The sequence below is a fragment of the Neolamprologus multifasciatus genome, chromosome 1 (assembly GCF_963576455.1).
Source record: "Neolamprologus multifasciatus chromosome 1, fNeoMul1.2, whole genome shotgun sequence".
Classification (NCBI taxonomy): Eukaryota; Metazoa; Chordata; class Actinopteri; order Cichliformes; family Cichlidae; genus Neolamprologus; species Neolamprologus multifasciatus.
Window position 1 is genome coordinate 38,116,941 of NC_140439.1, and position 14,539 is coordinate 38,131,479.

Below are 14,539 nucleotides of genomic sequence, written 5' to 3' on the forward strand. Positions count from 1 at the left end.
GGAAAATCACTATTGGTTGTCCTAAAAGTCGCTAAATGATGTCATCACCTAATTTGCATAATTGGTCATGCTAATGTAATTGAAACCTACGCTGTTGGAGAGAGAAATAACATCGTGGAAGAGACATAAAGTGAGTAAAAAACGTCCTAAATGCAGTTAGAGTTTATTTAGAACTACAAATTAAATTTCTTTTAACAATTATTGTTTTTTTTAATGTCACAATTCCAACCCTGCTCCTTTACCCGGGCCTGGACCGGCAAAAGTGACCTGAGATTGGCACTCTGGTGAGTTACTGTGTGTGTGTTTATAAGTAGTTTTAAACCTTGTGATCCACAAAACAGCATAAGAGTAAAAGAAGAACTGACTGCGTTACAGTCAGTGCGGGAGCAGCGGCTTCGCTCATGCGCGATTCATTTGCAGTTTGGACGCACAGGTGTGAACGTCTCCTGCCCTGATAGCAGCTGGGGGAGGACTATCCTCCACCCGTGAGCGCTTTGGCACGGGTGAGGCGCCCACGGCAGCACCGCTGCTTGTTGACAGTAAAAGCGATACCCGCTTTCACGTCAAAAAGTCGTCATAAATAAGTCTCCAATAACACCAGAAAAAGTCGCTTTTTAGAAAAAAAGTCGCTAAGGGGATCTGAAAACTCGCTAAATATAGCAACAAAGTCGCTAAGTTGGCAACACTGTTCCAGAGTGTTCTGGCATTCACACCCACATCCTGGGAGCGTGGGAGAGGGCATACCTTCTCTTATTGTTTTATGGTCGGATAAACGTGTCTATATCTGTTTTAGACTAAGTGCCTTTTGTTTAGATGAACTGTTGGACTTCCAAACCAGCAGGGTTAGGGAAGTCATTTATGGCAGCGGTCTCGGACCGGTCCGTGAGTCGTTTGGTACCGGGCCGCGAGAGTTGAGGCTCAGGTGTGAAATGTATAGTTTTCAGGGTTTTTATTGGTTTTCAGCGTTATTTTGTTATCGTTTTTATCGTTAACTTGGTTTTCCTGGGTCTTTTCACGTGTGTTATAAATCTTATTTTTTTCGGTACCGGTACTAGTTTTATTTTGTTGTATTTATCCGCGACACCTTAAAGGCCGGTCCGTGAAAATATTGTCGGTAAACCGGTCCGTGGCGCAAAAAAGGTTGGAGACCGCTGGTTTATGGGGTCACACTCTGACCACACACACACTTACACAACGCACAGCCAAGGTACTCTTTGTGTGTATGTAGACGTCGTATGTTAATGAACCTATGTATATTCATGTAACCTCAATAAAGAGCAGTGTTTCAGGGGAGCGGACGAGAGCAACTGGGGTCAAGCGAAGGAACGGCGTTTGTCCAGTTCTCTCCCGTGCACGAGAAACATGAAGAACTTTGCCTACTCGTGTCTTGCTTTGCTGTGTAATTAAATTGTCCTTAACGTTCCAGCGAATAGGTTTATGCTACAAACCTATCACCGTCCTTTACACCGACACAAACTGCACGGCTACGCAGGAAAAAAAAATCTGCCTGCTAAACTGAAAGTACTCCAGACCATCAACCACTAAAACATGTGGCTCAAGTCCTGAAACAAGCACGAATGAGAATCCTTTGGCAAAAACTACAACAAAACTACAGAAATGCAAACCCTTGGTTCCCAAATGCTTACAGACTGTTGTTAAAGGAAGAAGAGTCAACGGTTATCTTAGTATTTTATTATCTTATTATTTTAATCTATTGTATATATAGTATCTTATTCTTATTCTATTCCAGTGTTTCTAATTTTTGCTATATAACTTTGCACCGTCCACTTTGGCGGGCGATCGTGGCTCAAGATTTGGGTGTTCGTCTTGTAATCGGAAGGTTGCCGCTTCGAGCCCGGCTCGGACAGTCCTGGTCATTGTGCAAGACACTTCACTTCAGGGCAGCTGTGGCTACAACTGTAGCTGCCTCCACCAGTGTATGAATGTGAGAGTGAACGAATAATGGTATTGTAAAGTGCTTTGAGGGGTCCCGAAAAGCGCTACATAAATGCAATCCATTGTTATTATTATTACTTTCTGCTGTAACAAAACAAATTTCCCACGTGTGGGACTAATAAAGGTTATCTTATCTTATTAAATACAGGTTTTAGATTTATTTTCAATCAAGGCCCCAAACTGGAGCTCAGTGAGGCAACAGTGTTCAGCTAACAGATAAACGTACAAACTATAGACAATATTGCTTCATTGAATATGCAAACAGAAATTAAAAACTGGTCCCATAATGTTAAATGGTCACTTGATTTTAGTCGTTGTTTAGTAAAATGTAAAAAAGAGAAACCAGAAGAACCAGACGTTCGGTGCAGGAATATGTTGGTCTGCATCACTATGATCTGATGCTAACAAACAACCCAAACCAACAAAAGTAAAGAAATGCTTCCACTGCAGAGTCAGTCCCTCAGAAGAAGAAGAGACTTCCTGTACACAAACGTTTTCCTCTTCTATCGTTGCTCTTTCATCAGCTGTGCCTGAGCCTGCCTCCTCATGGCGAGGGCTGTCAAGGCGCAACACAACGTCAGGCAGGGAAAGGAGGCGCAAGCCAGCAGGAGGCGCTCCTCTCCAAACTCTCTGACCATCGCCGGCCGCCGCCATAGGAAGTCGTGGAACAGCGCTTCCTGCTGGACCAGTGTGCAGAGTGACAGCAAGATGTGGAAGAGCTGGTGTCCGTGGCCGACGATGTCAAAGCGGCCGGGGGAGAAGCGCTCAGGAACGGGGCAAGAGAAGAAGAAGGCGGATAGCATAAACAGCACCACCTGGTGGAAAAATGACAGAAAGCTTTTTGACAGTAGCACAAAAATATACAAATAAGAACAATTCGTGCAATATTTTTACCCAAAATTACTAACCAGTAATAAATATAACTGTTAGGTCTAATAAATCCATGACTAAAGAAATAAGTAAAAGGAACTACCTGCAAGAAGTGCAATGGTAGTGCAGGGCTGCCTGTCCAGCTGTGGGTGGCAAGACGGTGGGCAACAGGGCTGATGTCCAGTAGGTAGGCCACGCCCATTGGGATCAGCTGGCAGAGCTTCCTGTGAAGGGGGTATGGACGGCGGAAATGAAGTTTTGCATAGCAGCAGGCGGTGCAGGAGAGCCACGCAAGGAGGGCAGCTGCTGGGAGGAAGACCTGAAATCCAAAAACCTGATCAGGACATCTGAACATACCGATGGGACAGAAGATTCAAACACAAACCTTTCTAACCATGTTTTCCCTTCCATCTGAACAGCCATCATTGCAATAAGAAATCCAACTGTCCACAAAGTAATCAACAAACCATTAAATAAGCCGAACTACAAAACATCCAAACTGTCCATCCATGAACAAACCTGTCCAGCCTGCACTGGGTTCATCAGTCCAACATTCACACTATTCAGTCATCGAATCACCCCACTTTCCAATATCCAACAGTCACAGTATTCAGCTATCCAACATCCAATCATTAAACTGTCCAACCACCCAGATCTCCAACCATACAGCTATACCCGTCCAACAATCCAATATCCAATTATCAAATTGTTTACCAATATCATTTACAAACCATCCAGTCATCCAACACCCAGTCACTAAACTGTCCACTCATCACACTATTTAACAGTCCATGAGTCAAACTATTCAACCTCCTAGCGCCAGTTGGGAGGTATATCCAGTTGCATCACTGGATATACAGCCATAACAATATCCAGTGATTCAATAATGCAACATCCGACAATCAAATGAACCAAATTCCCAACCATTAAACCGTCCAGGACTCCATTTATTAAACTATCCAACCATCCAGTCATCCAACATCCAATCACTGAACTGTGCAACTTTCACACTATTAAAATTCTAACTACCCAACTATCCAACCATCAAGTTCTCCAACCATACAAACATACCAGTATTCAACATCCAACTACCTAGTATCGACTCATCTAACTGTTTGACCACACCATCTAGCAGTCCATGTATCCAACTAGCCAGTCAGCCTGCTCCCCAAAAATACAACCATATCAATATCCAAACATCCAGCCTTCAGACCATTAAGGCATTACACTGTCCTACAATCCATCTATCCAAAATGCAACAATCCAACTGTCCAACAATCACAATATCCAAACATCCAATGGTTATACTATCAAACCATCCAACTATCCATATACTATACAGTCATCTAACTGTCAGGGGGTGAAAGGCTGATATGTGGAAGTGGACATGAAAGCAGATTCAAGGGACAATAGACTAGCAGTTACTAGCAGACGGGCACAGTGGACTGGAGCAAACTGAGGGCACCGCAAGATCAGGCTCCATCTGTAGAAAAAGAGGGGGTTGGTACCCTAGAGAGGCTTCAAAAGGCAAGAGACCTATAGCAGAAGAGAGAAGTGGGTTATAAGTATATTCAGTCCATGAAAGTTGTGAGGACCAGGTAGCAGGGTTGTGGGTGTAACACAGTGAAGGGCAATTTCCAATTGGCTCCGAAAGTTGTGCAAAAATCTTCCAATTGTCTTGTTAATGGTTGAAGAAAGTGACAAGTAAAGCAAGCTGCAGCAGAGTTTAGTTCCAGGAACGGCAAAAACAAACTGGAAACACAAGGAAACAGCAGTTAGAATTCAACGAGGCAAATAACAAGAGACGGAAGAGCCAAGTTACAGCCGTAGCTGACGAACTGGCAATGAGACGAAGGGTGAGCTGGTCTTAAATGCCAGTCTGCTGATTGCCACTGATGGATCACTGCTGGATGATGCATGTGGAAATGAGCCCTCATGGGCAGATACTGGAGAACCAGAGCCAGCATGGAGAAACCATCAAAACAGCAGACACTCACTCGGATCATGATAGTTACATAGTATGCAACCACCCAGCCATCACAGTATCCAGCCATCCATCATTCAGTGAAAATACCCAAACATAACACCGTCAGACTATCCAACATGTAACATCCAACTGTCCAACCTCCTGCCTCCATCCAGACAGTCAGTCAAGACTAAATTTCCACTACCTTACCAGAAAACTACCAGGCCGTCCAAAAAAATCAACCAACATTGCAGACGTCCAACAATCAGCCATCAAATATTACCATAGTTCAACATCTGTAAACAAACCTGTCCCAGCATGCTTTGTCTCCAGGCAGTGTTGGAGCTGTACAGGCAGAGAGCCAGAGCACAGCCATACTGATAGACGGCCACGCCCACATAGTCCAGGAAGAATAGTGAGTAATGCGCCTGCTCTGAGTGGGACTGCAGCAGGTGAGCGGCAGCACTGCAGGAGGTAACACGATGTTAGTTAAAGCTGCAATATTTAAAATGTTTACATTAAACTTCAGACATCATTCCCAAATCAAATATATAGGAACACTTTCTTATCGTTGGTGACCAAAGAATGAATCCCTCACCTGCAGCTGAGGTATGTGACGGCAGAAAGAACATAGAGGACCAAAGGTAGAGAGGAGGCATCCACAGAAAAACCTTCACCTTCAGGACCCTGCAGTCGGAAACCCAGGATTCCCTTAATAGGTCAAAGGTCAGACAACAGGAAGTCAAACAGAATGTCATCATGCAGCAGAAGATCAGAGCGTCTGTAAATATCCTACCCCTCCTCGCATGATGGCGAACACCATGAACCTGAGCACCACGAAGGCGGCAGCCAGCAGGTGGCTCCACACATTCAGCGTCTCATTGTGGATCTGGAACAGGCTGAGGGCGTAACACCGCCACGACATGCCCGTGGGACGGTACCCCGTCAGGATGAAGCGCTCCCGAAACAGAGGGGGAACATCCACGTCTCGGACGGTAGGGGGGTTGGATGGGAGGAGGCAGTGCAGCAGAGGGAGGAAGTTAAGACAGAGCGAGGGATGGGCAAACGACACCTGAGGCATGATGGGAGATGACCCAGCTGGATGAGGAGGAAAGGATAAGAAGATTCTGTTCTGTTTGATTACCCCTAAGTGAAAATGAAAATCACACTTCAGTAAATTAAATTACAAATTTATTTGGAAGCCAAAAAGCTGAGATTAGCTGTAAAGCTTATATCGTTGTTATACTTTTATCTGTTGGGAATTCCAGATTATAAAATGTAAAATAAAAGTTTAATGCTGGGAAATGGCTGTAATTCAGCAGAGATATTTGTTATTAAAATGTCAAATATTTGTAGTTTATCAAACAAATTTCTACCATGAATATACCAGTAAAATGCTTTGAAGTAATTTATTTTAAAACTCTAATTTTCTAAATAAATAGATTTCTAAAGGTGATGTTAACATGAAATTCACACCAGATGTAGGTAACAACCCATCCAATGCACACATACAAAGAAATCAAACCACAGATGTCCATAAACTAATTTATGTGTAATAATGCAAAATGGCACAGGGAAATGGTAAATGGCCTGTATTTGTATAGCGCTTTACAAGGACCCCAAAGTGCTTTACATATCCAGTCATCCACACATTCACACACTGGTGATGGCAGCTACATTGTAGCCACAGCCGCCCTGGGGCGCACTGACAGAGGCGAGGCTGCCGGACACTGGCGCCACCGGGCCCTCTGACCACCACCAGTAGGCAACGGGTGAAGTGTCTTGCCCAAGGACACAACGACCGAGACTGTCCAAGCCGGGGCTCGAACCAGCAACCTTCCGATTACAAGGCAAACTCCCAACTCTTGAGCCACGATCGCCCAGGGAAAAAGTATTGAACACATGAAGAAAGGCATGGAAATGACATCAGCTTCAGAAAATCAGTAATTACTGCAAATTAATATCAGCTGGTTCAGTCCCAACTGATGGCCTATAAAAATGGTGTCTCGTCACCTAGGTGTCACACAAGTAAACATCTCATGATGGATAAAACCAGTGAGCTCTCTCAACACCTTCACAACCGTATTTTTGTAAAACATACTGATGGCATTGGATACTTGGCACTTGTGGAGAGCTACAGAAAGACCTGGAATCAACAAGTTCAGTTGTTTCAAAGAAAACAAGTTATGCACTTAACTACCATGGCCTGTATGGACGTTCACCATGCAAGAGTCCATTGCTAAAGAAAAAGCGTGTTGAAGAGCGTTTAAGGGTTGCTGAACAACATTTAGACAAGCCTGTGAAACAGAGAGAGAATATAGTCTGATTAGATGAGACCGAAATGGAACTCTTTGGATGCCAAAATACATCAAAACACCATGTGTGGGGAACAATAAGCACAGCATATCACTGTTTTTCGGCATAATGTATTTTTTGGAGCACAAAGCACATTAATCCAAACAAAACTAAGTCAAACTTTACTCAACTCATTCTTCTTGCTTCCTCCTCTTCCGTACCATTGATTCATTAATGTTGAATCCTCTGGCAGCTGCTCTATTCCCATGTTGTTGCAGTATATTAATGACTAACCTCGTATTGTGGATGAATAATCTCAGTTGTTCTCCTGACTGAAGTTTGGCATTTGTTTAACCATCAGAAACCCTCATGTTAACTTTTATCGAGTGGAAAAATGTCAGCGTTCATCCTCCAGCTTCAGTGTTTATGCTATGCTAACATAGCTGTGTAGCTAGCGATCACGTAGCACATCATTATATAGCAGCTAGCCCAACTTCAGTAACCCTACAAACGTCACTGCTGTTTAGTTTTCTGTCTTCATTTATGTTGGAAGTGACAGCAGAGCTGTAAGTCTTAATTTGTTTCAGAAATCTCTCAGTCAGAACATGCTATAGCATGTTTAGCAGGAAGCTAGCGAGCTAACTTCCTGCTAACTTCTAACTCCGTTACATTTAATAAATTCTGTTTTCATGGATGCCTGGATGTTAAACTTAATTGTTACACCTGGTAAAGCAGCAACGCTGATTATTTTATAAAAGAAGAAAGAATTTAGACCGTTTTTAACTCTCAGTGTTTGTTTGACTTTGGTACCTGAAGCAGACGGAGTTTAGGACCCAGATTACTCCGTGAGGCTCCTGACTACAGTACCGTAATGCTCCAACAATCCATCAAGCTTTGCAGCTTCGTAGCTTAGCAAAGTCGCACTAAAACATTTTTTGACAGATTTTTGAGTGCCGTGTAGCACATAAAATCAGTTTGAGGTCAATAAGCACAACCAGTTCATACATAAGGTGCACTGGATTATAAGGCGCACTGTTGATTTTTGAGAAAATTGAAGGATTTTAAGTGCGCCTTATAGTGCGGTAAATACGGTACTTCATATAAATGAAGGAAGGATGAATGGAAAGATGTACAGAGACATTCAGGATAAAAATCTGCTGCCATCTGCCAGGATGATGAAGATGAAACGAGGGTGGACGTTTCAGCAGAATGAACCAGCCAATCAGCTGACCTGAATCCAAATGAAAACCTATGGAGAGATCTAAAGTTCATAGCGGGGTCGACAGAACCTTCAGGATTTGAAGACTGTTTGTGTGGAACAATGGACCAAAATCACACCTGAGCAATGCGTGAGACTAGTTTCTCTGTGCAGGAGTTGTTTTGAAGCTGTCATCACCAATACAGGCTTTTGCACGAAGTATTAAATACATTTCAGTAAACGTGTTCAATACTTTTTCCCTATGTTTTTCTAATTAATAGACATAACTCAAGTTATGGACATCTATGGTTTGAATTCTTTGCATCTGTGTACCGCATTGGGTTGTTTCACATCAATAGCAGCTTAAAAAATGTATTTACTTTGAGAATTGGTGAGGTATTCAGTACTTATTTTACCCCGCTGTGCATGAGAGGGAAATAAATGTACAGATAGGTGGCAAATAGATTGAGTTAAAAGCAGTCCAACAGCTTTGATTGGAGCTTGTTCAGCTTCAACAAACTTTGGCTTAAAGATCCTTCAAATGCCTTTTTTCTTTGGAAATACTTAAGCTTCAATCATCTCTGTGCAAAGGTCAGAGGTCACAGAATCTGAAGGACAAGAAGGAAATCAAACCTACCTGAGCGTCTCCTGGATGTGAGCTGCTTGCTGCTACGCTGCACAACTTATTTTCTACTCACTTCTATTGTTTTCTGTTCGGGTCTTTGGGCCTGCTGTCACACACACACACACACACACACACACACACACACACACACACACACACACACACACACACACACACACACTCCACAATGTGTTCTTGTTTTCAGCTAATTAGAGCTGATTTCAGTCTGAACAAGTTTCTCTCTGCAGAGGATTTCAGACATCATGAGACTCAGCAGTAATGCACACTTCGCTGCAGCGTGCATGCCAATACACCACCAAATCCTCCACACAGTAACGTCACATTTATTCCCTAAACACGTCAGATTAATAAAAGGAAAGATTAGGAACTTTTCTAATTCGTCCAGTGCACATGATGGTAAATTTGCAGATCAATTCAACAAAAAAATAAAGAGACAAAGCAAAGCAGTTTTTTTTCTCTTGTTATTTTAGTTATATTTCCAAATTCTAAATGAAAACTATTCTGTTCTATTCTATTCTCTTCTAAAATAATAAAAATGTAAGATGATAAAATATTTAAGAATGTTGGCCAAAACAAAACTGTAAAAGGTAACAAGCTTTGTAGAAGAATTATGTTTTAAAAAGAGGAGAAAAGCAGTTCTGCTACGCCCACTGGTGGATGGTGAGAGAACTGCAAGTCCACAACTACATGTTTAATTTGTTTCGTGTTTGATTTGTTTGGTTATATTCACATGCCATCATTCAGAGATCAAGACTGTTCCTGTAATGTTACTGTCAAACGAAGTCATGTCTTTCATTGTACAAAATACATTAAAATGTTATTTTGTGCTTGAACAAAAACGAGTAATCATCCAAACCCAGACTTGAAAACAACATTTCACACAATCAAACACCGAGTTTTATCTGAACTGAAGCTGTTCTGTGGATTTCTCTATCACAGAGGAAGCAATGTGCATATATTCACTCTGCAGGGATTCCACAAGGCTCTATGCTCGGACTTCTTTTCTTTGCACTTCATATTAACATGTATCTAAATATTAATATTCCAATGTACGCAGATGATGCAGTAGTCTTCACACAATGACACAATCAAAATCACACATTCTTATGTCTTACAGAGACTAAGGTTCAAGAGTGACTTCAAAATTATTAATTTGACTAATTATTGAACAGTGTGTGATGTTTATGAAACAACTAATGACACTGTAAACAAGTTCAGTTAACTTTGATTCACTTTGGGCTCGGGTGTAACAGTATGACTGAAAATTTCAACAACAATTTAAAATTTAATTTACACAAATCCAAGCACATCAGGCTATTTCTGGGAAAAAAAATCGATAAAGGCGATCTCTTAAGCTTCGATCATTTAAAAACATGGCAGTTTTATGTATAAAGTTTTATATAGACTTTCCCCAATACTTTCAGTTGATTTATTAGGGGGGTTGGTGTTAGGGCTGCTGCCAGAGTAGACAGCGAGGGGCCTGATAGGTGAACCAAATGTGAGGTCAGTAAAGGGGAGTAACTGTTTTGGCACTTCTCAGATCGACGCTGCACATACAATGAAAGCTGAGCTCAAACAAACCAGACTTGTCATCATTTTTTACTCCACGTAGTTTTTATTTGTTTGCGTGTTTTTTATGTTACCTGCACAGAGACTATAGATAAAAATGAGCTGATTCAAATCTGGCACATCTGATATTAACACGCACTGTGCAGTTTTTAAATAAATACAACAAAAACAGCAAGAATGAAATGACCAGGTTAGCTTATTTTTTAGCTCCTTTTATTTTGAAACATTTCTGTTTCCTGGGCTTCACTTCTGATCGGTCTCGGCTCGAACACAGGTGCAGCCGACCGCCACAGAGCGGAACGATGCTTTGTAGCAGCGCCGGCCATTGTGTGAGGTCAGGACCAGAATGTCCTGGTAGACGGGGACTGAGTTCAGGTTGTGTTGGTCCTTCTGTCCCGGGATGGGACTGGAACAAAAGCTGGTGCTGCACTCGGCCTCCCAGAGCGTCCTGGGGATTCGGTTTCTGTCCGTGTTTGGCCTGAGTCAACAAACACAGCAACAAGTGGAATGAGACATTTATCAGAGTTGCTTCTGTTTTTACTCATTCATTCATCTATTCACAGATTCATTCATGAGTTTACTCACGTCCAGTTCCACGGAGACAGAGATCTGCTGTGGATGTCCCCGTTTCCTTCAGTCAGGCTCGTGATCTCGGAGGAGAACGTCAGCGTGGCGTCACATTCAGCTGCAGATTCAGTTTCAACCTCGGAGTGAGCGACCCACAATGCACTGCAACATACCTGAATATACAAGATTACCAACAAGTTACAATCTTGGGTTTTACTAAATGCAACTATTTCAACCATTTTTACATTTTTCTGCATACATATATGTATTTCAGAGCTTTCTGATCACCCTCAGCCTGTTTGAAACATCGTTCAGTGGTTTCAACTTTTAATCTAGTATGAAGAGTACGAACCTCTTAGTGAAGCTCATCTGTGCAAGTTTCTCAGTAAGTTTTTAGTCTGTACTAAAAGCTTAAAATACTAAAACTAGAATTATTTGTTTCACAGTTTTAAACTCTGCCTTTTAAAGACTGTTAGAGCGTTTATTCCTCAAAGTCCATTCGTGTGAAGCGGAGGGTAAGTTTCAGCCAATCAAATGCCCTTCATTAACCGATTAATGACCCGAGGGACCACCTCTATATACAGGTGTATATGTTAACACACTCAATGCCACAATCTCCCCAGGAGCAGACGTACCAGCAAATTCACCCTGAGCTCAAACCCAAGAGCTCCATGAAGATGCGTGGCTGAAAAAGAAAAGAATCAAGCTGCTGCAGTGGTGCAGAGTCCAGAGAGCTGTGCATGAACGAATGGTGCAAACCTCGATGAACTGAAGCAACGCTGAAACCGAGAGTGGACCAAAACTGCTCAGCAGTGATGAGACAGACCGATAGACTCACACAGAGAACAAAGTTCAAATCCAGAGTGAAAATGTGAGAACAACAAAAATTATAGATGTAATATCAACACAAACAAGCTCTTTTTAATTAAGTCTATCCGGATTTAATCCGTGGTGTTGCCCAGAGGAGCGTCACCCTGAAGCTGGATGGAAATGCTGGGTTGGACTGTTTTAAAAGCGATTCTGTGGATTCTTCAGAAAAAGCTGGAAAACAAACCCCAAACCTGACATGCTTCGAGCCTCCATCAGCATCTGTTAACCTGAGCACGCTGCTGAGAGTCTATAACCATCCCTTAAAGGTTATTTTATTATACTTTTTAGTGAGATGATGACAATTTAAGCAACGACAAACTTCATCACTCTAAACGCTGTTTTAACAGGGTTTAAATTTCAAATCTACAGGGTCGAATAAAAACCGCAGCAGCAGCCGACACAAAACTCAGCTTTAAACATAAATAAACTCAGAGTGTCTGCAGGAGGACGATTTTACGGAGAGTTTTAGGACGGGATGAACTATTACGCGTCATGACTGTGTAACTATTAGGTAAAAATACCAAAAACTGTTATAGTTGATTAAATATTATGTTATCCACACACATTATAATTATTATAAACCCAGTGAGCCGTACAGGAGATTATCTGGAAACGTGAAGTAAAACATTACTTTATTAAAAGCGTTTTCTGACCAGTTTAAATTTACTCACCTGCCTAAAGACCCGCGCTGGGTCCAGTTCTGGACAGCTTGACACCTGACCCTGAGGCCAGCTAACGCCATCTCTAAAAGACTGTTTGGAGCTAGTTTCTATTTGCTACACTTTTCATGTCCATCCATTAAATGAACCCAGTAAAACCTTTCAGCCGCTGCTGGTTTCACAGTCAAACTGCTAAATTTACTTTGCGCTGGAACTTCTCACCAGTCATCCCCAATCTAACCTTTGCGACTATCAGCCGTGAGTAATTTCTTGCTTGTAATTTCCAGCAGACTAATATAATCTGTCTTTTCATCTCTCAGTCGCAGTGAACAGATGATCAGAGTGAATAAAGCCGACGCTCACCAGCAGAGTGTAGACGCCGTGCCTCAGCAGCTTCATGATGTTGCTCTGGTCCCGTCCAGCGTCTGTGTGCGACTGCTCTCAGATCAGCACAATTTATGCTGATCACGCCTGATCTCTGAGGTGATAACAGCTCAAGAAACAAAGCGGGAGATTCCTGTTATCTCTGCAGACCATCTGAATCACACGATGAAAGCCTGACAGGCGGTCTGTCAGATGAAAATAACACGTTTGCTGCACTGATAACATCTGTGACAGAAACACAGGAAAAACGTGTAAAACAGCAGAAGCTGAATTTTATTTCCAGTGTGGCAGATTTGGTCGCATTAATTTAAAGAACAGAATTTGTTTTAATGACAACAGATTCTACTTTTTTATTTTCTGTGATATAGTGTCCACGGTTTGCATTAAATGTGTTAATAAGTGTACGCTCAGCTTCTCTCTGATGATCTGAGATCATCACTGATTTCTTTATTTGGTCATTTCCTTCAGGCACAGCAAACTCTGGTCTTCCTGCTAAGACTGTAGGTGTTCTCCGTACCGTCTACCTGAGCAGAAACTACATATGTTCAATTTTAAGAAGCATTCGCGATCAGACGTCCTGAAGTAATTTGTTTGGACAACAGCTCCATCCATTTCCCTCACCTACGATCACGGTGGTGGGGAAAGTTCTCCCAGCTGACAGAGGGCAAAAGATCTCAAACACCTGGAGACAGACGCACCTACAGCCAGTTTACGATCGTTAGTTAAACTAGTGAGCATGTCTTTGGAGCGCGAGGGGAAACCTGCAGAGCTGCAAGCAGAAGGTTCAGAGCTTCCAACCCTGACCAACACGCCGCTCTGCTCCAGCACACGTATCTTTATCCTGATCGATCGAAAATTATCAAAAAAATTAATCTGATTGTGCTCATGCACTGCTTTTGCAACTGATGTATCTCAACAGGAAGCAGGTTTCATAACTGCAACATTTATCTAACCTAAATCTAACCAAGTTTATTCTATTTGATAAGCTCCCTCCAGCTTCCAGGAGTGTTTCTGGTCCACATGTGAGAACGGAGAGATGACAAATGGTGTTCAGGAAGGTTAGAAAACTGGAAAAGTTGTGTCCGTGGACATAAAACTTCTGCGAGGCTGCGATGTGCTTTCTGAACTTCTGATTTGTAATAAAAAATAAGAAGCAATGTCGTTCAGAAGCTGCTTTTCCGCATTAGCGCTGCTTCTCATCGTGCTTCCAGAAGCCGGCCGACAAAGAAAGTTTGGAAGAAAGTTTGCTTCACAGATACGTCGAAGACTCGGTTGGCTTTGTGTCGAGGTCTGCAGTCCTGTGGTGTCCTTTGTTCTTTATCTCCTGCTGACTCTTTCCTCTGAAATAAAAGGCATAAAATCCCCCCAAAAGTGTCTTCAAAGTGCACGCTGCCCTGAATTTTACGATGTTGTTTCGTTAGTAGTTTCTTATCTGTTCGATCCATCATCTGCCGTGAGAATTCAGCTCCCCGCGTGGGATCATTCCAGTTTATCTCGTCTTTATCTGCATCTTTTACTGTCAGCAGCAAAACATCTGATCTAAATATCTGTTTCCTCTT

The 14,539-nt window shown here is 42.3% G+C and overlaps 2 protein-coding genes across 4 annotated transcripts; both read right to left on the bottom strand.

The window, feature by feature from the left end:
- Positions 1-1,150: 1,150 nt before the first annotated feature.
- LOC146526253 (membrane progestin receptor beta-like) lies at positions 1,151-9,308 on the bottom strand. Of its 2 annotated transcripts, XM_085164691.1 has the most exons (6): positions 8,923-9,308; positions 5,589-5,938; positions 5,391-5,503; positions 5,101-5,257; positions 2,930-3,145; positions 1,151-2,771 (listed from the first exon to the last, which is right to left on the bottom strand). In XM_085164691.1, the coding sequence occupies exons 2-6, from the start codon at positions 5,871-5,873 to the stop codon at positions 2,460-2,462; spliced, it is 1,083 nt and encodes a 360-aa protein (XP_085020817.1). In that variant the 5' UTR covers positions 5,874-5,938; positions 8,923-9,308; the 3' UTR covers positions 1,151-2,459. The 2 variants fall into 2 exon arrangements, with proteins under 2 accessions (XP_085020817.1, XP_085020810.1); XM_085164684.1 differs by having other exon boundaries at positions 5,589-9,308.
- Positions 9,309-9,980: 672 nt separating this feature from the next.
- On the bottom strand, positions 9,981-13,772 carry il17a/f2 (interleukin 17a/f2). Of its 2 annotated transcripts, XM_085177788.1 has the most exons (3): positions 12,960-13,772; positions 11,086-11,240; positions 9,981-10,978 (listed from the first exon to the last, which is right to left on the bottom strand). In XM_085177788.1, the coding sequence occupies exons 1-3, from the start codon at positions 12,993-12,995 to the stop codon at positions 10,744-10,746; spliced, it is 426 nt and encodes a 141-aa protein (XP_085033914.1). In that variant the 5' UTR covers positions 12,996-13,772; the 3' UTR covers positions 9,981-10,743. The 2 variants fall into 2 exon arrangements, with proteins under 2 accessions (XP_085033914.1, XP_085033834.1); XM_085177708.1 differs by lacking the exon at positions 12,960-13,772 and having other exon boundaries at positions 11,086-12,262.
- Positions 13,773-14,539: the final 767 nt, after the last annotated feature.